This window comes from Acomys russatus, chromosome 1 (genome assembly GCF_903995435.1).
Source record: "Acomys russatus chromosome 1, mAcoRus1.1, whole genome shotgun sequence".
NCBI lineage: Eukaryota > Metazoa > Chordata > Mammalia > Rodentia > Muridae > Acomys > Acomys russatus.
In genome coordinates this window covers 18,835,227-18,851,961 of record NC_067137.1, presented here as the reverse complement: position 1 = coordinate 18,851,961, position 16,735 = coordinate 18,835,227, and the positions used below count along the sequence as shown (strand labels likewise).

General features: G+C 43.8%; 1 protein-coding gene across 1 annotated transcript in view; it reads left to right on the top strand.

The window, feature by feature from the left end:
- Positions 1-16,735, top strand: part of Ttc27 (tetratricopeptide repeat domain 27) — a 134,706-nt gene that overhangs the window by 89,600 nt on the left and 28,371 nt on the right. The window contains exons 14-15 of the mRNA XM_051168623.1: positions 8,252-8,350; positions 15,376-15,428. Coding sequence (XP_051024580.1) covers positions 8,252-8,350; positions 15,376-15,428 — 152 coding nt within the window. The remainder of the gene's footprint in view (positions 1-8,251; positions 8,351-15,375; positions 15,429-16,735) is intronic.

Sequence of the window (16,735 nt, the reverse complement as noted above, 5' to 3'; positions counted from 1 at the left end):
GACAGGCTTTTACAGATCATGTATTTTACATTGTGTTTGTGTTCTTTGTCTCCTTAGAGGGTTATTATTTGGAAGAATGTTGTGTGGTCTCCTGACTAAACAGTATCGAGTCCCTGCCATGTACCAGATGCAGATGTGGGATGCATTACACTGTGCCAACCCATATGCTAACTTTATGGCTAGAGGACTTTATTGTAATAGACGTTGTGTAATTGGCCAATATGTCACAAATGGTACTCTCCAAAGTTTAACTAAAGAATGAAGGTCACAGGTGAGTATTAGCGACCTTAGCAGTAAGCAGGAGCAGGACTAGGTTGCCGTTTGTCACAAACGAAAACTTTCTGAGTTTACTCTTAGGTTGGCAGGATTGAAGGAAGCCTTGAGATCAGTGTGTGTGTGTGTGTGTGTGTGTGTGTGTGTGTGTGTGTCTGTCTGTGTGTCTGTGTGTGTGTGTGTGTCTGTGTGTCTGTGTGTGTGCCTGTGTTCCTGTGTGTGTGCAGTACACAAGATTGAACTTGGTGCTGGCACATGCTAACTATACATTATACCTCTGAGTGACATCGCCAGACCCAGACTCTTTATTTTTCCTCTTAAGATTTTTTAATTAATTTCTTCAGATTACATCTCAATTGTTATCCTATCCCTTGTATCCTCCTGTTCCTCACTTCCTCCCACACTCACCCTATTCCCTTGCCCTATATCTGTGAGCAAGGGGGACCTCCTCCCCCACTAAATGGTCATAGGCTATCAAGTCTCATCTTGGTAGCCTGCTTATTCTTTATCTGAGTGCCACCAGGTCTCGGCACCACAGGGAAGTGCAGACCCAGACTCTTCAAACAGCCACAGGAGGCTCAGGAGGAAGGAAAACCCCCTTTTGCAGGGCAGGTGCTGTGGTCTGGGATGTTGCATCTGAGGTGATGGCGCTGTGTTCACGGAAAGATAGCTGATGGTCCCCTAGAGCAGAAAGCCTGAGTGACGGCCCATTGTGAGGTACTGAGAGATGCAAAAGATGATGTTAAGATGCAGACTTGCAATTCTTTGGTTTCCATGTGCTAAACGGAGAGGGAAGAGGTATGAGTCACACGTAGTAAGTGGTAGAATAAATGGGCAGTGTGCTGTGCGGGGGTGAATGAGGCTGTGATGATCAGAAAAGGCCCGAGGGAGAAGTAAGTATTGATGTGGCTGTAAAGAGGGCCAGATTTGGACAGAAGTGAAAACTGGGGACATGTGTTCTGGGAACGAGAGCCTGCGTATGCAAAGAGCAGTCATTTAGGAAGCAGAGATTCTTGGTGACTGTAGAGTTTGACTTTATTCTATTCTGTTGTAATGGTAATACAGCAACTAGCATTGCATGTGGCCAGGTTCCAGGCACTGTTTTGTAAGCACTCTGGGGGTGTCATTAGCCAGTAGCACAGTCACCAAGGTCCTTAATGGTTTTACCCCTTCATAGGAGAAGAAACGGAAACGTTAGTAGTGTGCACCGCTCCAGAGCTCTTCACTTCCCAGCTTACCTCTCAAGGAGATCATGGCAGGACACAGTGCCATATTGGCCAAGGCCAAGTTGTAGAGAGCCCCAAATACGTCAAGCGGTCATCTTAGAACTCTTTTCCCTTCAAAAACAATATGAAGTTGTTAGGTTGATTTTCAAGATCCATCCAGAAGACCTCTCTGCCAGCCTGACCTTTGTAGAACCGTGCTCTGTGGCTTTAACCATCCCAAGGCCCAGGCCATGCTCACCCTTCATTTACAGGGCAAATGTGTGCTGCCTATGTAGTGTGTTTTGTTTTGTTTTTTGTTTTTTGCTGTTGTTGTTTTGAGAAAGACTGTCACTACACAGCCTAGGTTGGCTTTGAAGCTGTCATTCTTCTGCCTCAGCCTCCCTAATACCGGGCTTATGGGCGTGTGACACTATGCCTGACTCATTTTAGTTCTTGAAAGGATAAATGTCTCTATTTGAAATGTAGTCTCAGTTTCTGCATAAGGTTGTATTGCTTGTAGTAGAAGATTCAAGGAGGTTGGTGCTCACACACATTTCAAGGGTGGAATATGGGAATAATATGCACAGAAAAAAGAGATTCAGCCTCCCTCCCTCCCTCCCGCCCTCCCTTCCTCCCTCCCTCTTATTCTGGTCAGCAATTAGAAAGCAATACAAAACTCCTAAGGTTTAGCTTGTAGAACTGCCAAGAGCCTTGAGCCCTGCAATAACATTCAGGCTGACTGAGACTAAGTACAGTGGGGAGGGCAAAACTTCGCTGCCTGACCCCCTAGTAGCATGGCACAGGCCAGTCTATTCTGTGCTTGCTTAGGGTGGAGATTCCAGTCCATGCATCGTTCCACTGCTGGGAAAACAGAGGCAGCATATGTGCAGGGCTCGCACACTTCTGGTCCACAGTCAGCCCTCTGTAATAAACATGGGACTTTTCTCTCCTGCCTACTGCACTGCACGAGCAATGGCAGCAGATTACTGTTGCCCATTATCCCAGCCCAGTAGGGTGAGAAACCTAGCAAGAGAATCTCAGAAACATATGACATGAACACACTGAGTTTTCTAGAAAGAGTAGGCAAATAACAGACAGCTGTAACCAGATGCAAACAAGGAGGGAAACAGCATTCAGCAACCATGGCCCAGAGTGATGGGAGAACTGAGGAAGCTGTCTGTTCAGGGAGGCTGAGACGGACAGGTGAAGCTCGCGCACCTGCAGTGAGGAGAGCCTGAGACTGCCGTGCACATATTTAAGACGTGAGCGCGATGCATCCTCAGGAAAAGCCGCCACCAAACAGTGGTTGCAGGGATCTCGGAACTGGCCCAGGGTGCTTCCTGTTGTTGAGCTACACATCCAACAGCTGTTTGCACTGGTGCCATGGGACTGAAGGAAGGAAGCAGAAGGCAGAGAATGGAGAATGGGCTGGATCAGGGCTGGGTTATGGTGACCTTTAGTACAGGTGACAGACTGATGCGCAGCAATTGATTGGCTTGAAGGGACTTAGCAGTAAAGTGTGAGCCTTGGATATTCATGTGGAGACCCCCTCCCACCCTTAGGAAGAAGGAAATCTGAGCAGCAAGTCAGAACACTGGCCAGGTGGTGGTGGCTCATGTGTTTAACCCCAGCACAGGCAGAGGCAGGTGCATCTCTCAATTCAAGGCCAGCCTCATCTACAGAGCAGGAAGGAGTTCCGGGACAGCCAGCGCCACCCTGTCTTGAAAAGACAGAACAAAACAGAAAATTGTGATGTCCAAGCAGGGAGTATCTCTCCCCGTTTCCTTGCTGTTGTAAATGTTACCTTTGCAGATATAAAAGTGATTCCACCCATCCTCTAGCGAGCTCTGTGAGCCCCTCAGTGGTTGTTCTCCATCTCAGGTGTTGAAGTTTGCAAGTAACCGTAGGCACGCACCCCAGGAATTAGTAACCGTGAAGCTTTGCGCGAGCTGTTTTCTCTCTAGGCCATGATTTCCTGTTGGCTTCTTTTGAATTGATTTCTAATTGAACGAGCTCCCCTTTCAGCGCTTCAAGCCTCCTGATTCTGAATAGTTTGTACGACCAGTGTATCTATCCCACCACTAGATGGCACCAGTGCACCTCTGAGCCCTAGCGCCTCCGGGGCGTCTCAGAGCCTTGGAGTTATAGCCTGGTTTACCCCGCAGCCTGCCTTAACGCCCAGGACTGAGGCTCAGAGGTGGAGTATTGCAGCCACACAGGTGCTCAGGGCTCCTGAGCCAGCCACATCTTCTCACTAGGTTGTGTTCTGTGTGGCTCTGGGAGGGAAATTGTAGCAGGTCATATTCCCAGCCGTTCGCGTTGACACACTCTCTCTCTCTCTCTCTCTCTCTCTCTCTCTCTCTCTCTCTCTCTCTCTCTCTCTCTCTCTCTCTGTCTCTCTCCCCCTTTCCTAATAATTTAAAACATTTAAGCAATCATTTATTTATTTATTTATTTATTTATTTATTTATTTATTTATTTTTTTTAGTTTTTGAGACAGGGTTTCTCTGTGTAGCCTTGGCTATCCTGGACTCGCTTTGTAGACCAGGCTGGCCTTGAACTCACAGCGATCCGCCTGCCTCTGCCTCCCGAGTGCTGGGATTAAAGGCGTGCGCCACCACGCCCGGCTTAAGCAATCATTTAAATAAGGCATTATTTCATTCAAAATAAGCAGTCGTTCTGCTTTTGTGTTTCTGCACTGGCGCCCACACACTGGACTCTGGCGTCTACAGGTCATGGTCAGCAGTGGCAGCGGCCTTCTGGCTTGCCCCAGATATGTGAGCTCTATAGAAATCTCAACAGAGCCTCTGCCAAGCGGTTGTTTCCATTCTTAGCCAGACCATTTTAGCTGTTCCTTCCAGCTGGCCACGCCCATCTCCTTGTGGCTGCTTCTCTGTGCATCTGCATGGCTCTGAAGAAAGGAGCCAGTTGGGGCCTGAAGGTAAAGGAGCAAGCAAATGAGCGGACCTCTTGGGTGCCCCAGGACATGTTACATGCATGATTTTTCTCCCCTTCTTTCTCTACTGGTGACAAGAGTGGCATTGTCATAAGTCATGGCTCATTTGTGGGTAGGGTAGTCTGTTGAGAGGCAGTGTGGGCTTTGTCACAACACTGATGTGGTATATACCTCCTGTTCACTCTGCATTTCCTTAATGGTGGTGACAATTATCCTGTAACAGATTTTGTGAGGAACACATGGAAAGCTCATAGTGTCAGGGCCTGGCATACTTAGTAGATGCTCAGTAAGTGAAAATTATTTTGCTGACTAGAGGAAGGGAACAGGAATGATTATAGAATATCAAAAGTTGGACAAGACGTAGCCAGGCAAAATTAATAATGCCGTTGTTACCAGAGTCACTCTATGCTAATGGAGAAATTGGGTTTCTCTCTGGGTTCTTTATCCCATTAATAAAATAATTTAAGAATAGACTCGAGTGGAAAATTGTGTATAGTTTTATTAGCATCCAAAAGAAAACTCCCAGAGCAGGCAGGCTGTAGATCTCAGCAGCTGCCCGAGGAGGAGAGTGGAGGAGAGAAGGAGAAACCGTGTTCGTGAGTTAGGCTGGCATGGAGGGGAGACACACGGCGCTGGGCAGCCACCCAGTGGGTTGGAGGTGCTGTGTAGAGGAAGAATGAGGAAGCCCAAACGCCAGGAAAAGCACATTAGGTTCTGCCCGCACCCTAAAGAGACAAAAGGGGAACAGGAAAAGCCGCATGCTTTTACTTAGAAAGGTGAGCACGTCCACAGACCCTCACCAAGGCTCTTGACTGTGCTAGGGGGCAGGAGGAGAATTCTGTATGTCATTAAAGGTCTCTTATTCCTCCTGTGTCCTTAGCATGCTTGAGGTGAGCTGTCATTCCGGGGGGCTGCTCCTGCCTTCCTGAGGGGTGGCCCCTTAGCAAGGTGTTTGGATTAACTCTAAAGGGAGGAGACAACGGCATGTGTCTGCGCAGAGGCGATACTGAAAGACCGGGACACACATCAGATTTAAAAGACTTAGTAGGAAGAGGATGGATAGAAAATAGCTCAAGCATTTTACATATTAATAACATGTTAAAGGAGTCTCATTTTAGGTATCTAGATTTAAGTATTATAAAATAAACTAAAAAAAAAAAAAATGTACCTCCAGAACATGCCAGGAACTGTGCTCTTACCCACCTGACAGCTCTGGGAGCTTAAAGAACTCAACTGTATTTTAAGGACTTGTGTGAAAGCTTTGAGGCTTCTTGATTTCTTTATTAAGTGCATTGTGTTGGGGTGTGTGTGTGCGCGCGCGTACGCGCATGCATATACGACTAACTCAACTTGCAGGTGCCGATTTTTCCCTTTCATCTTTCAGTGCAGTCTTTGTCAGTGCTGCCCTGAGTGTTTCAGGCTAGCTAGCTTACAAGCTTCCTGGCTGTGCCTCTCAGGAATGCTGGTCTATTGACATGTGCCACCACGTCCGGATTTTTTTTTTTTTTTTTTTTTTTGACACAGGTTCTGGCCATCAAACTCAGGACAGGTTGTCAGGCTTTTACTTGCTGAGCCGTCTCACTGGCTCCATCTGTCATTATTGATAACGGTAGTTTAGTAATAATTTAAACATAAAGTAAAAGAGATGGCAAGGATTGTCCACAGTTCTTCAAATTCTAACCCCCCTAATTGAGAAATAAAAATTAAAGAGCATGTAGTGAGTCAGCTGTAAGTTTAAAATTGAGAGCTTTGTGAGTCCAAGGGACAGGATACTTAAAGGCCTCTCCTTTCATGGTTACCTGGCATTGATAGATGCAAGCTAGTAGTTAACTGATCTTAGGATTCCATTCCATGCAAATTACTAAGACAATGCAAAGTAACCAGAGTTAAAGGATACTGGAACCATATATTAATACTTTATATTAGATGAAGTCATATGTCTAAATCTTCATTAACATTTTCTAATGTGCTGAGTATAAAACATTAGCTAGTTTTAAAACTTGAAAGTAAATAATAAACTTCATCTGACTAGTGTGGGTGAGAGCTCTGTTGTAAGTGCTATTATTTGCAGTATTTGCTAATCTTTTCTGGTGGATTGAAAACTAAGGTGTTTCATTCTTATCTTGGCTTTACACAGCCTCCTTTTTATATCATCACACGAGGAAGAATATTTGTTTTGTTCTATCTATCTTCTTTCTATCTATCTATCTATCTATCTATCTATCTATCTATCTATCTATCTCTGTTGAGGCTTGGGCAAGAATTTGCAGTGTTCCTATTTTAGTGCCAGAATTCGATGAGATAGTCCTCCTTCCAAGTGACTTAGAATTCATTGTCTTTAACCTGCCATCTTGGTGGGGACCCCTGCATAATAGTACCACATTGTATAGAAAAAACTGCTGCTGGTATAACTCTTGAGGAAGCCAGCTGTGTTAAAGCATGCCTGTCACCCTGGCACATGACAGGTAGGGGCAGAAGGATCCATGAGCTTGAGACCAGTTTGGGTTGTAGAATAGGGCCTTTGTAATAAACCAGAACCAAAGCCATGCAAACACATAAAACCCAGATATGTCTTTGTTTCGGAGATGTTTAAAGCAAGAGTGTACCCTAGAACTGATGAAGTGAACGAAGGCTTCAAGGATGAACATGTTTGGGTGGCAGGGACTTGTTTTACATATTGTCACATAGGTTAGGGCTGCACTTGGGTCCTTTTAGACTATGTCACCTTCAGGGAATGTGACGGTTCTTTTTATTCATTCTATAAATAGCCAGGAGAAAGCCAAGTGGTGAGCTGCCTTTCAGACATAGTTCAGGGCAGCAAACTAGTTTCCAGCAAGTCTCTTTGCCCTTCCCTGCACCACCCCTGCCACCTTCACCTAGCCTCTACCAAATCTGTTCTGCATAAAGGAAGCCCTGGGTGATCATTTATAGCCTCCTGTGAATTCTGAGAAGTGTTAAGTTGCCTGGGGATGCTTGCTTTGGAAGCCTTATCTCTAATTATCAGCCAGCACTCCTTATCTGCTTAGAGAACTTTGTGGTCTCTCTCTGCCCTCCCTGTGGAACAGGTTTCTGTGAGGAGGGACTGGAGATAGCTTCTCCCCTGCCTGGGGAAGGCTGGGGCAGTTGTGGAGTATGTCATTCCTGTCCTAGAGCTCTCCCTTGCTCTGTGCTCAGTCTGTAAGAAAGTAGGCTTCCATCTGCGAGGGCTTGTGACTGAAAGGAAAACAAGCATTCCTGACTAATGTCATTGAATTTTTACCAGCTATGACTCCTTTGACAGGGTCTCTTGAATTTTAGGGAAACCCTGAGACGCAAAGAAACTAGTTACCTGTTTTCCAAATATCAGCCAGACGTGGCTATACAGATATGTGCTAGGGAGGCTGGTTTTGGTTAGATAGTGGAGGTTTTCTGTGGGACTGGAGGATGAAAGCAGAACCCTGTCCTTGTGTTTGTGGTGCACTGATCAGTTGTAAATCTGCTGATACTTTGTAAAGGTTTTTACATCATTAGTTCTAGGGTTAGCATACCAGACCCAAATATAAAGGCCTATAAACAAAGCTGCCTGTTACCTTTAACTAACACCGAGTATATAAATAATATCAACATTGCAATGCTTTCATTGCTATAATAGCTTTGAAATTTTCATGGTAAATTTCATCTCCACTAAATTTCCTACATTTAAACAACACAAGGAAAATATTCCATAGTTCTGAATTCTGCACAGCCATGTTTTTCTCCATAGTATCCTAAATCTGTTCAGATTGTAGCTTCTAAGTGTGGTATGTGTTTGAATAACTCTGACTTTTGATCTTTGCAGCTTGGGGTTTGGTTTTCCCTAGGCTGCGCCTACCTGGCCTTGGAAGACTATGGGGGCGCGGCGAAGGCGTTCCAGCGCTGTGTGACCCTGGAGCCTGACGTAAGTTTGTTGCCCCTTACTTATTTCAGCTCCTTGTGATGTTTTAAGTTAACTGGGCTGCGCTGTACGGCTTAGATTAGCAGCTGCTTCTGTGGCGGAAGCACACGTGTGATGGAAAGTCACACGCAAGGTACGTGGTGTATAAGTCAGAATGCTTTTTCTGGAGGGTCATATAATAGCTATGGCTTCATTTAGTAAATAATTTTGGTAACCATTTTTTGAGTTAAAACCAGGTGTGACTGACTAGTACAGCAAGTGGCCTGCGTCTTCTCTCATTCACTAACATGTTGCCTCTGTTCACTGCACTACTAGGCAGTAATTGTTTAGTGCAGTGTCACTTTCTGTTTAACAGCTTTGTAGACATGATCATTCACATACCGTGAACTTAGAGTAATAATTGAGTGCTTTAATTCAGAGTTACAGCCTTAGCATATTCTTGGAGCGTTCTTACAACCCTAAAAAGAAGCCTGGCTCCCATCAGCAGCCACTGCCCATTCCTCCCTCCTAAGCTTCTTCCCTGCTCTAGCACCAGACAGCACTGGCTACAGATTTCCGGTTCTGGGCATTTCCTAGAAGTGAACTTAGAGGCTGGTTTCTTCCACATACATTAGTGTTTTACAGCTGTCCATGCTGCTGACTGTGTCAGTGCAGCATTAACTTTTTATTGGCGGGTAATGATCCATTGTTTGTGCAGATCAAATGTTCCCACTTATCAATTGATGGCATTTGGATCTTCTGCTGTTAATGTTTGTTTGCCAGTTTCTGGTAGACTCGTGTTTGCATTTCTCTTGGGTTTATAGTCATGGTAAAGCTGCTGGATCATGCGGCCAAACCTTGGAGGACCTGACAGGCTTTTCCAGGGGGCTTTTTACAGATTCTTGCCAGCAATGAATAAGGGTGCCAGTTTCTCAGCATCTTTGCCAGCCTTTGCTACTTTTTCTTTTTGTTCGAGCTGCCCTGGTGGGTGGCATCTCATTGCTTCAGTTTGTTTTTCTTTGATAACGAATCTGTTGATTATCTTTGCATTTGCTTATTGGCTGATGAAACGTTTTCTGGGGGAGTGTTTATTTGCATCCTTTGCACATTTAAAAGTTTGTTTTTGATTGTTGAGTTGTAAATTCTTTATGTATTCTAACTCTAAGGCCTTTATGAGTTGTAGATAATGCCCTCCCTTTCCTTGTGTTTTTCCTTTTTTTGGGGGGGGGGAAGATTTATTTTATGTATACAAATACTTTGCCTGCATATATGTGTGTGAACCATGTGTGTTCCTGGCGCTTGCAGCAGAAGAGGTCAAAAGAGGGCATCAGCCCCCTCCCTGCTCTGGAGTTACAGATGGTTGTGAGCCACCGCTGGGAATCAAACTTTAGTCCTCTGCAGGAGTGATAAGAGCTGAGCTGTCCCTCCAGACGCTTTTCACTTTCTTAATGGTGTCCTTTAAAGCACAGAATTTGTAAAATTTATTTTACATGAATGGATATTTTGCCTGTACCTATGTCTGTGTCTCATGTGCTTGCCTGTTGCCCATGGAGGGGCCAGAGCTGGCATTACAGTAGTGAGCTACCATGTGGGTGTTGGAAATGGAACCTGGGTCCTCTGCAAGAGCAACAACTGTTCTTTTTTTTTAAAAATTTTATTAATTTATTCATATTACATCTCAGTGGTTATCCCATCCCTTGTATCCTCCCATTCCTCCCTCCCTCCCTCCCTCCCTCCCTCCCACTTTCCCCTTACTCTCCACTCCCCTATGACTGTGCCTGAGGTAACAGCTGTTCTTAACTGCTGAGCCACCTACCCAGCCTCTTTATTATTTTTCTTTTAAGACTAATTTAGTATGCATGAATGCATACCTGTGCGCGCATGCATGGTGTGTATGTGTGTGTGTGTGTGTGTGTGTGTGTGTGTGTGTGTGTGTTGGGGGAGGGGTTGAATGAGGACCATGACCTGTGTGGAGGTCAGATGACTGCTTGATGAAGTCAGTTCTCTGCTTCCACCTCACAGATCCAGGGATTAAACTGAGGTTGTCAGGCCCCAGATGCCTTTACCTGCCGACAGCTCTCTGGCCCTTCCGTTTATTCCTGTGTGTGTGTGTGTGCTGCATGTGTGGCACGTGTGAAGGCCAGAGGACAGCCCTCTAGAGTTGGTTCCCTCCTTCCCTGAGTTTGGGGGATCCAGCTCAGGACCTCGGGCATGTGCAGCAAGTGTCTTTACCTACCGAGCCATCTCGCTGGCCCCAAAGCTTACGCTTTCTGTTTGTTTGGTTTGGATTTGTTATCGTCTGTGCTCACCTGCATCTCACTATGCGGCTCAGGCTGGCTGGCCTGGAGCTCATGGTCTTGCTGAATGCTGGGATCACTGCGCTGCCACACCCATTGATGACGTCTACCTCGTCTGCTTTTTCCTTTTCTTTCTAACTGATTGCCCACGCTATGATATGATGACTGATACTCCTGCCCTTTTTTCCTTTGTGATTGGATATTGACCTCAGAGTTTTGTGTGTGCTAGGTAACTGCTGTACCATTGGGCTACATTCCCAGTGCTGTTCCTACCTTTTCTTCTAAGAGTTTGTGTAGTTCAGCTCTGGACTACCTTAAGTTTTGTTTGAGGCGTAAGGAAGGGTTCCAGTTTCATTCTTTTACATGTAGATATCAGTTAGGTTCCATCGGCTCTTGTCTCTGTGTGCGCTAGCACCACTCACAGAAGATTTGAGGCTTAGGAATAGTGAGTGTGGCTCTGTGGTGATGGTGCACAGCTTTAATCCCAGCACTCAGGAGGCAGAGGCAGTGGATCTCAGAGTTTGAGGCCAGCCTGGTCTACAAAGTGAGTTCCAGGACAACAGGGCTACACTGAGAAAAACTGTTTTGAAAAAACAAAACAAAATGGTTCTTTTTCACAATTGTCTTGTCTGCTCAGGACTCCTTAGTTTTTCATGTGGATTTTTAATAATTTTTTTGTTGTTGTTTTGTTTTGGTTTTTTTTTTTTTTTTTTTTTTTGAGATAGGGTTTCACTGTGTAGCCTTGGCTGTCCTAGAACTCACTCTGTAGACCAGGCTATCCTTGACCTCACAGAGATCTGCCTGCCTCTGCCTCCCAAGTGTTGGAATTAAAGGCCACTGCCCGGCTTTCATGTTGAATTTTAACATCAACTTATACAGGAAAAAAAGTATCTGAGGCATCGATCAGGGTTTCATTTGGTCTGCACAGCAGCATTCCCACCATGAGTCTGGAAAACCTACAACCTGCCTTCTTTCCTTCTTTTTTAAAGACTGACTACCAACCAGATGTGCTTCCTCCCTTTTTGTGTGTTGTGGGAGAACATGTGTGACATGACGGCATGCCTATGGAGGTCAGAGGACAACATGTTGAATTGCCTGTCTCCTCTGCCCTGTGGACACCAGTGATCAAACTCTAGTTGTTTGGCTTGTCAGCGCGCGCCTTGACCTGCTGAAGCATCTTGCTAGGCCCCTGCTTCCTGCTTCCTCTTCCTTCTCTTCTTTTCGCCCTTCTTTCTGCCATCCCATAGACATGTGATGCAAATACTTTATGACAGAAGTATTTGATTAGCTGTAATCTTATTGCATTAGGAATCAAACTCAAGCCGTTGTGCATCTGACCACAATCCTTATTTCATTCCTTAGAGCATTAATATCAAAATTCCACAAAAGATTTCCATGGAAATATTAACAAAAATTAAAGATTATGATGGCAGACTGTGTTTCAAAGCTTTGATACCATCCACAGTGGACCCTGTTCTTCAGCTTTCTAAATCATGTTTAGTCTTTTCAGTGTGCATATAGCCTACCATATTTGTTTGATCTCGCTTTCTCTTACTTTGTGTGCTTTGGGAGAACATTACATGTATGAACATGTATGTACCTGTGTGTGAGTATGTGGAGGCCATAATTGGCATCACTTATTGCCCCCAATCATTTTCCACACTTTCTTTTTCTCTCCCTGAGCCTGGAGCATCAGCTCCAGAGACCCTGTATCGCTGCCTCCCACCCTCGGCTCCTCACATGGCCTCTGAGCTTCTGAATTCAGGTCCTCTTGCGCGTGCGGTAGCACTTTATTCATCCATCCCTCTCTGCAGCCTCTGCAGTTGGCTTTGATAAATATCTAAGTTGCTAAGGCAACCTTTTTTGGGGTCTAATGAAAATGAAGATCATGTTGATAACAGGCATGTGCTTAATGGACTCCTGGTTTTCAGAGTCCCATTTTTCATCTTGAATGCAGAGCAATTGTAATTGTAGCTGATTGTCACCTACTTCATTTTCTTTTTTGTCCTTTAGGTGCAATATAACTTAAGGACTGTACACAGTCTCAACCGAGCAGTTTGCATAGTTTTAAAAAATAAGATGTTGAAAACTCCATTGCTCCCAGCAGCTCCCTCATGAACTCCTTCTCCTGCAGCCCTTAGCTGTGCTGTAAATGTTTTTTCTATACGTCATTTCACATCTTCATAGTAGTTAAAGTGTGCATCGAGAACTTACTTGTTCAGACTTCTTTGTCAGATTATGTGTGCTGCTAGTTGTAGTAGCAGTATTTCTTTTTATGCTTTGTGGCATCTATAATGCATGCATGTCCCACCCTTTCGAAGGGTCTTTGTATAATTTTTACTTTAATAGTGTGAATAACACTGTTGTGGACATTTTACATAAGTCTTTGTGTGGATAAAAACCCGAATTGAGATTGCTTGATCCTGTTATAATTACTGTTGGGTTTAAAATTTGTGTTTTATATATTAGCAGAATTTAGAGAAATAAATGGCTTTTGTATGCTAACTTTTGTTTTTTGGACATATTTTCCCTTTTATGTATTATTATATGTACCTCTCCACTTGCTCTTTTGACCCTTTTTTTTTTTTGCGGGGGGGTGGGGGGTGGCTGTTTTGAGACAAAGTTTATCTGTGTAGCTCTGGCTGTCCTGTACTTGCTTTGTAGACCAGGCTGGCCTCAAACTCAGAGATCCATCTGCCTCTGCCTCCCTGAGTGCTGGGATCAAAGGTGTGCACTACCATGCCTGTAACACCTGACTCCCTTCTTAAAGCAGTATTAGTGTGATTTTTTTTTTCTTTGTATATGTCTTTCTTGGGGACTTTTAAATTTTGAGGATTTTATGAACTTAAAAAAAAGTTTTATCAAATTGGGGAATCTTTGCCTGTTGTTTCTTCAAATCCTTGTCTTGCTTACCCTCCTGGCTTTGTGGTGATGACAGTTGAACTCGGGGTGTCACACATGCTGTACATACACTGTGACTGAATGGCCTCAGCCTGTCTTTCTTTCTGGAACTCTGAATCATAAGTATTTTATACTACTAACCGTGCCTGGTACTGTCTCCCCTCGTACTTGCCATTGCTTGCTCTGCCTTCGCTGTGAGACCTGCCCCTCCTTCTGTCGCTTCCAGCAGGCCATGTGGAGGATCCTTGAACTAACTGCAGACGAAAGCGGAAACTGTAGTTGAAGCGTTTTCCTTTGGTCCTTCAGCAGTTGTCATGTGCTCAAGTCGTCCAACCGACCTCACATTGTGTTTTCTAAGTCTTTGAATGCACTTTAATAACCATTATCAAGTCCTTGTATGTGTATGCCAACACATCTTGCATTTTTTGTTCCATTTTTATTTTTATTAATCTTTCCTTTTGTTATGGGTGAAAATTTCCCACTTCTTTGCATCTTTACCAGTTTATTTGGCCCTCCCTCCCTCTCTCCCTCTCTTCCTCCCTCCTGGCTATCTGTCTATCATCTTTATTTTTGTCTTTTTGTCTGTGATAGTATCTTCCTACATAACTCATGTTGGCCTTGAACTCATGGTGTAGCCCGGGCTGCCCTGAAACTGCCTTTTGTCCAGCCTCTGCCTCCTGAGTGCTAGTCTCGTTTTTGTTGTGTCTACAATTGTGTGTGGTTGGTATTTCCTTATTTTCCCTCTGGAAGACTGAGTTTTATTTTAACAATCAGTTAGTGTACTTGTGGATTGTCTTGAGTTAAGTTGTGCTAGGACAGACTCGGGCTGTCATTTTTTAGATTATAAAGTCCTTGTGCTAGGAGGTAAGCTTTCTTGGACTGAGTTGAATGTCATGGTTAGACAGTGAGAACTCTACTCCTCCTTGGTCAGATTTGGAAACTCCTGGCACTGTGTGGCTTCCACAGTCTTCATTTGGCACAAAGCATTTAGGCAGTGAGTTGATTTTTTTTTTCAGGCCTCAGAAAGCCTTGCCATGTAGTAAAGCTTATTGCCCAGGGATGCTTACTGGACTTTCTAGAATGTGCTCTTGTACCTCTCTCCCATGGTGCTTTGCTGCAGAATCCAGCTGCTTTCTCAGCCCTGCAGTCTGCTCCCCTTCCTTCATCTCAGTGGACTCGCTTGCTGGTTGGTTGCCTGTCTGTGTGGAAACCCTGCCTGTGTCCAGAGGCAGAGGCTGTACTGACTGCTGAGACACCACAGTGCTTTCTCCTCTCTAGGGTCACTCCTCGCTGCTGCTGTTTAACTCCTCTAAACAGTGGCTTCTTTTGTCTACTTTGTAGATTTTTATGGTGAAAAGAGTAGCTAAGTACTAGCTTTGCCGCATCTGGAAAGGGTAGTCAGTACATTTAATTTTAAAATCCTATGTATGGCAGTTAAGAACTATATTTTATTAAGAAAAAGAGAGCAAAGTAAAATTCATAACATTCTTATTTGAATCAATATTTACATAAGTCTTGATTTGACTGGAATATATAATATAGACATATTAGTTAAATTATACTGTGAATATTCCAACTATTTTATATGTCAAAATTTGAAAGTGAAACTGTAACTGCACTCTGAATCAGTGCTGTGATAGCTATGTCATTGGTTTAGGTTTTTAAAATTATTTTAGTAAGGCATAAAAATAAAGTTTAATTTAACTTTATGCTTTTTCTTTCCTTTCAAACAGATTATTGAAAATTGTGATTTATATTTTTAAGGATACATATCGTAGTAGGAAAATCTTTTGATTTTTAACGAGTATCTTACCTAAGAACATTCTCTAATTGAATTGTCTATTATTTCAGAATGCTGAGGCCTGGAACAATTTATCTACTTCCTATATTCGATTAAAACAAAAGTAAGTACATGAGACAAATGTACAAAACTTAATTTTCCCCTAGAACTAGATAGAATTTTTTCTTAAAACTCAATATTTAAAACCTGTTTCTGGCTCTCTTTCTATCTTTGTGCATAAATTAGAATAAATTAATAAACCTTTGAATTATAATTATATAGTTATATCTTGAAAACATCTAATGTATAATACAATACATTATAATTAATAAAGCCAAGAAATACCTCTTGAAATTGTTATTTGCTGCCAAAGTTTTTCACCTTAAATTTCATTACGTGATAAAAACAAACAGGCCTTTAGCTGGTCAACTCAGCTGGTAGTTTTGTTATTAATTGCTTGTCTTAAACAGTTTCATAAAATATAAATATGACCCATTTCTTCTGGAGATGCAGTTTAAGAAATAAAACAATGTTCAATATTGTTGTAAAAGTTGATTAGTGCTGCAGACTATGCGGTGGACATCAAACGAGAATGCAAAGGGCACTGTGGTAGAGTGGGCACTGTCTGTCCGCCTGCCGTGTGTCAGGAGCTTAGTTACTCCTGGCAAGGTCTCAGAAGAGAAGGTTTGTGGTCCTGCTTCAAAGATGCTTGTCTCGTACTGAAGGTGAATTTGAAGGATGTGTGGAAAGGGAAGAGGACGCCTTGCGGCCAAACACAGAGTGACATAAGTGAGTGGACTGTTGTGCAGGTGGAAGTAAACTAGTCCAGCGGTAGAGGAGTGTACGCTCTCTAATGAGAAGGAAGGATAGGAACGTAGGTCACGCCCAACTCACTGTGTCTTCTAAGCACCTGACCGGCACATTGAGACCGTTGTGTTGGGAATAGCCTGGCATTGTGGTGGGAAAGCAACAAAGAAAGAAACTTTTGGGAAGATGTCTCAGGAGGCAGTGTATGAGGCAGAGCAGAGAGGGACCTGGAAACCATACAAGAAGCAGTCCGGACATGAGATGATTAGAGTGGAAATAGAAAGGGCAGATGCCAAACACAAGAGCCCAGTGGGCAGTTGACTGGCTGTGAGAGTGAAGGAAGCGGAAGAGAAGAGTGGCTCCTGCCAGAGCTCTAATGTGGTAATGAAAGGGGCACGCTCCAATTTTACTCAGCCTCATTTTCAGATGGCTCGTGGAGCCACAAGATATTTCTGCGGATATTAAGACCATTTTACACAAAGATCGTAAAATGCTTCCTCTGCTCTTAGACGACAGTCTACATAAATAGGATTCAGTTTGTTCTTCCATTTTCTTAAAAATAATGCTGTGTTCTTGATTATAATGGACTGTGTTAACTCTTATTGTACACCTGTTCCTCTTCCG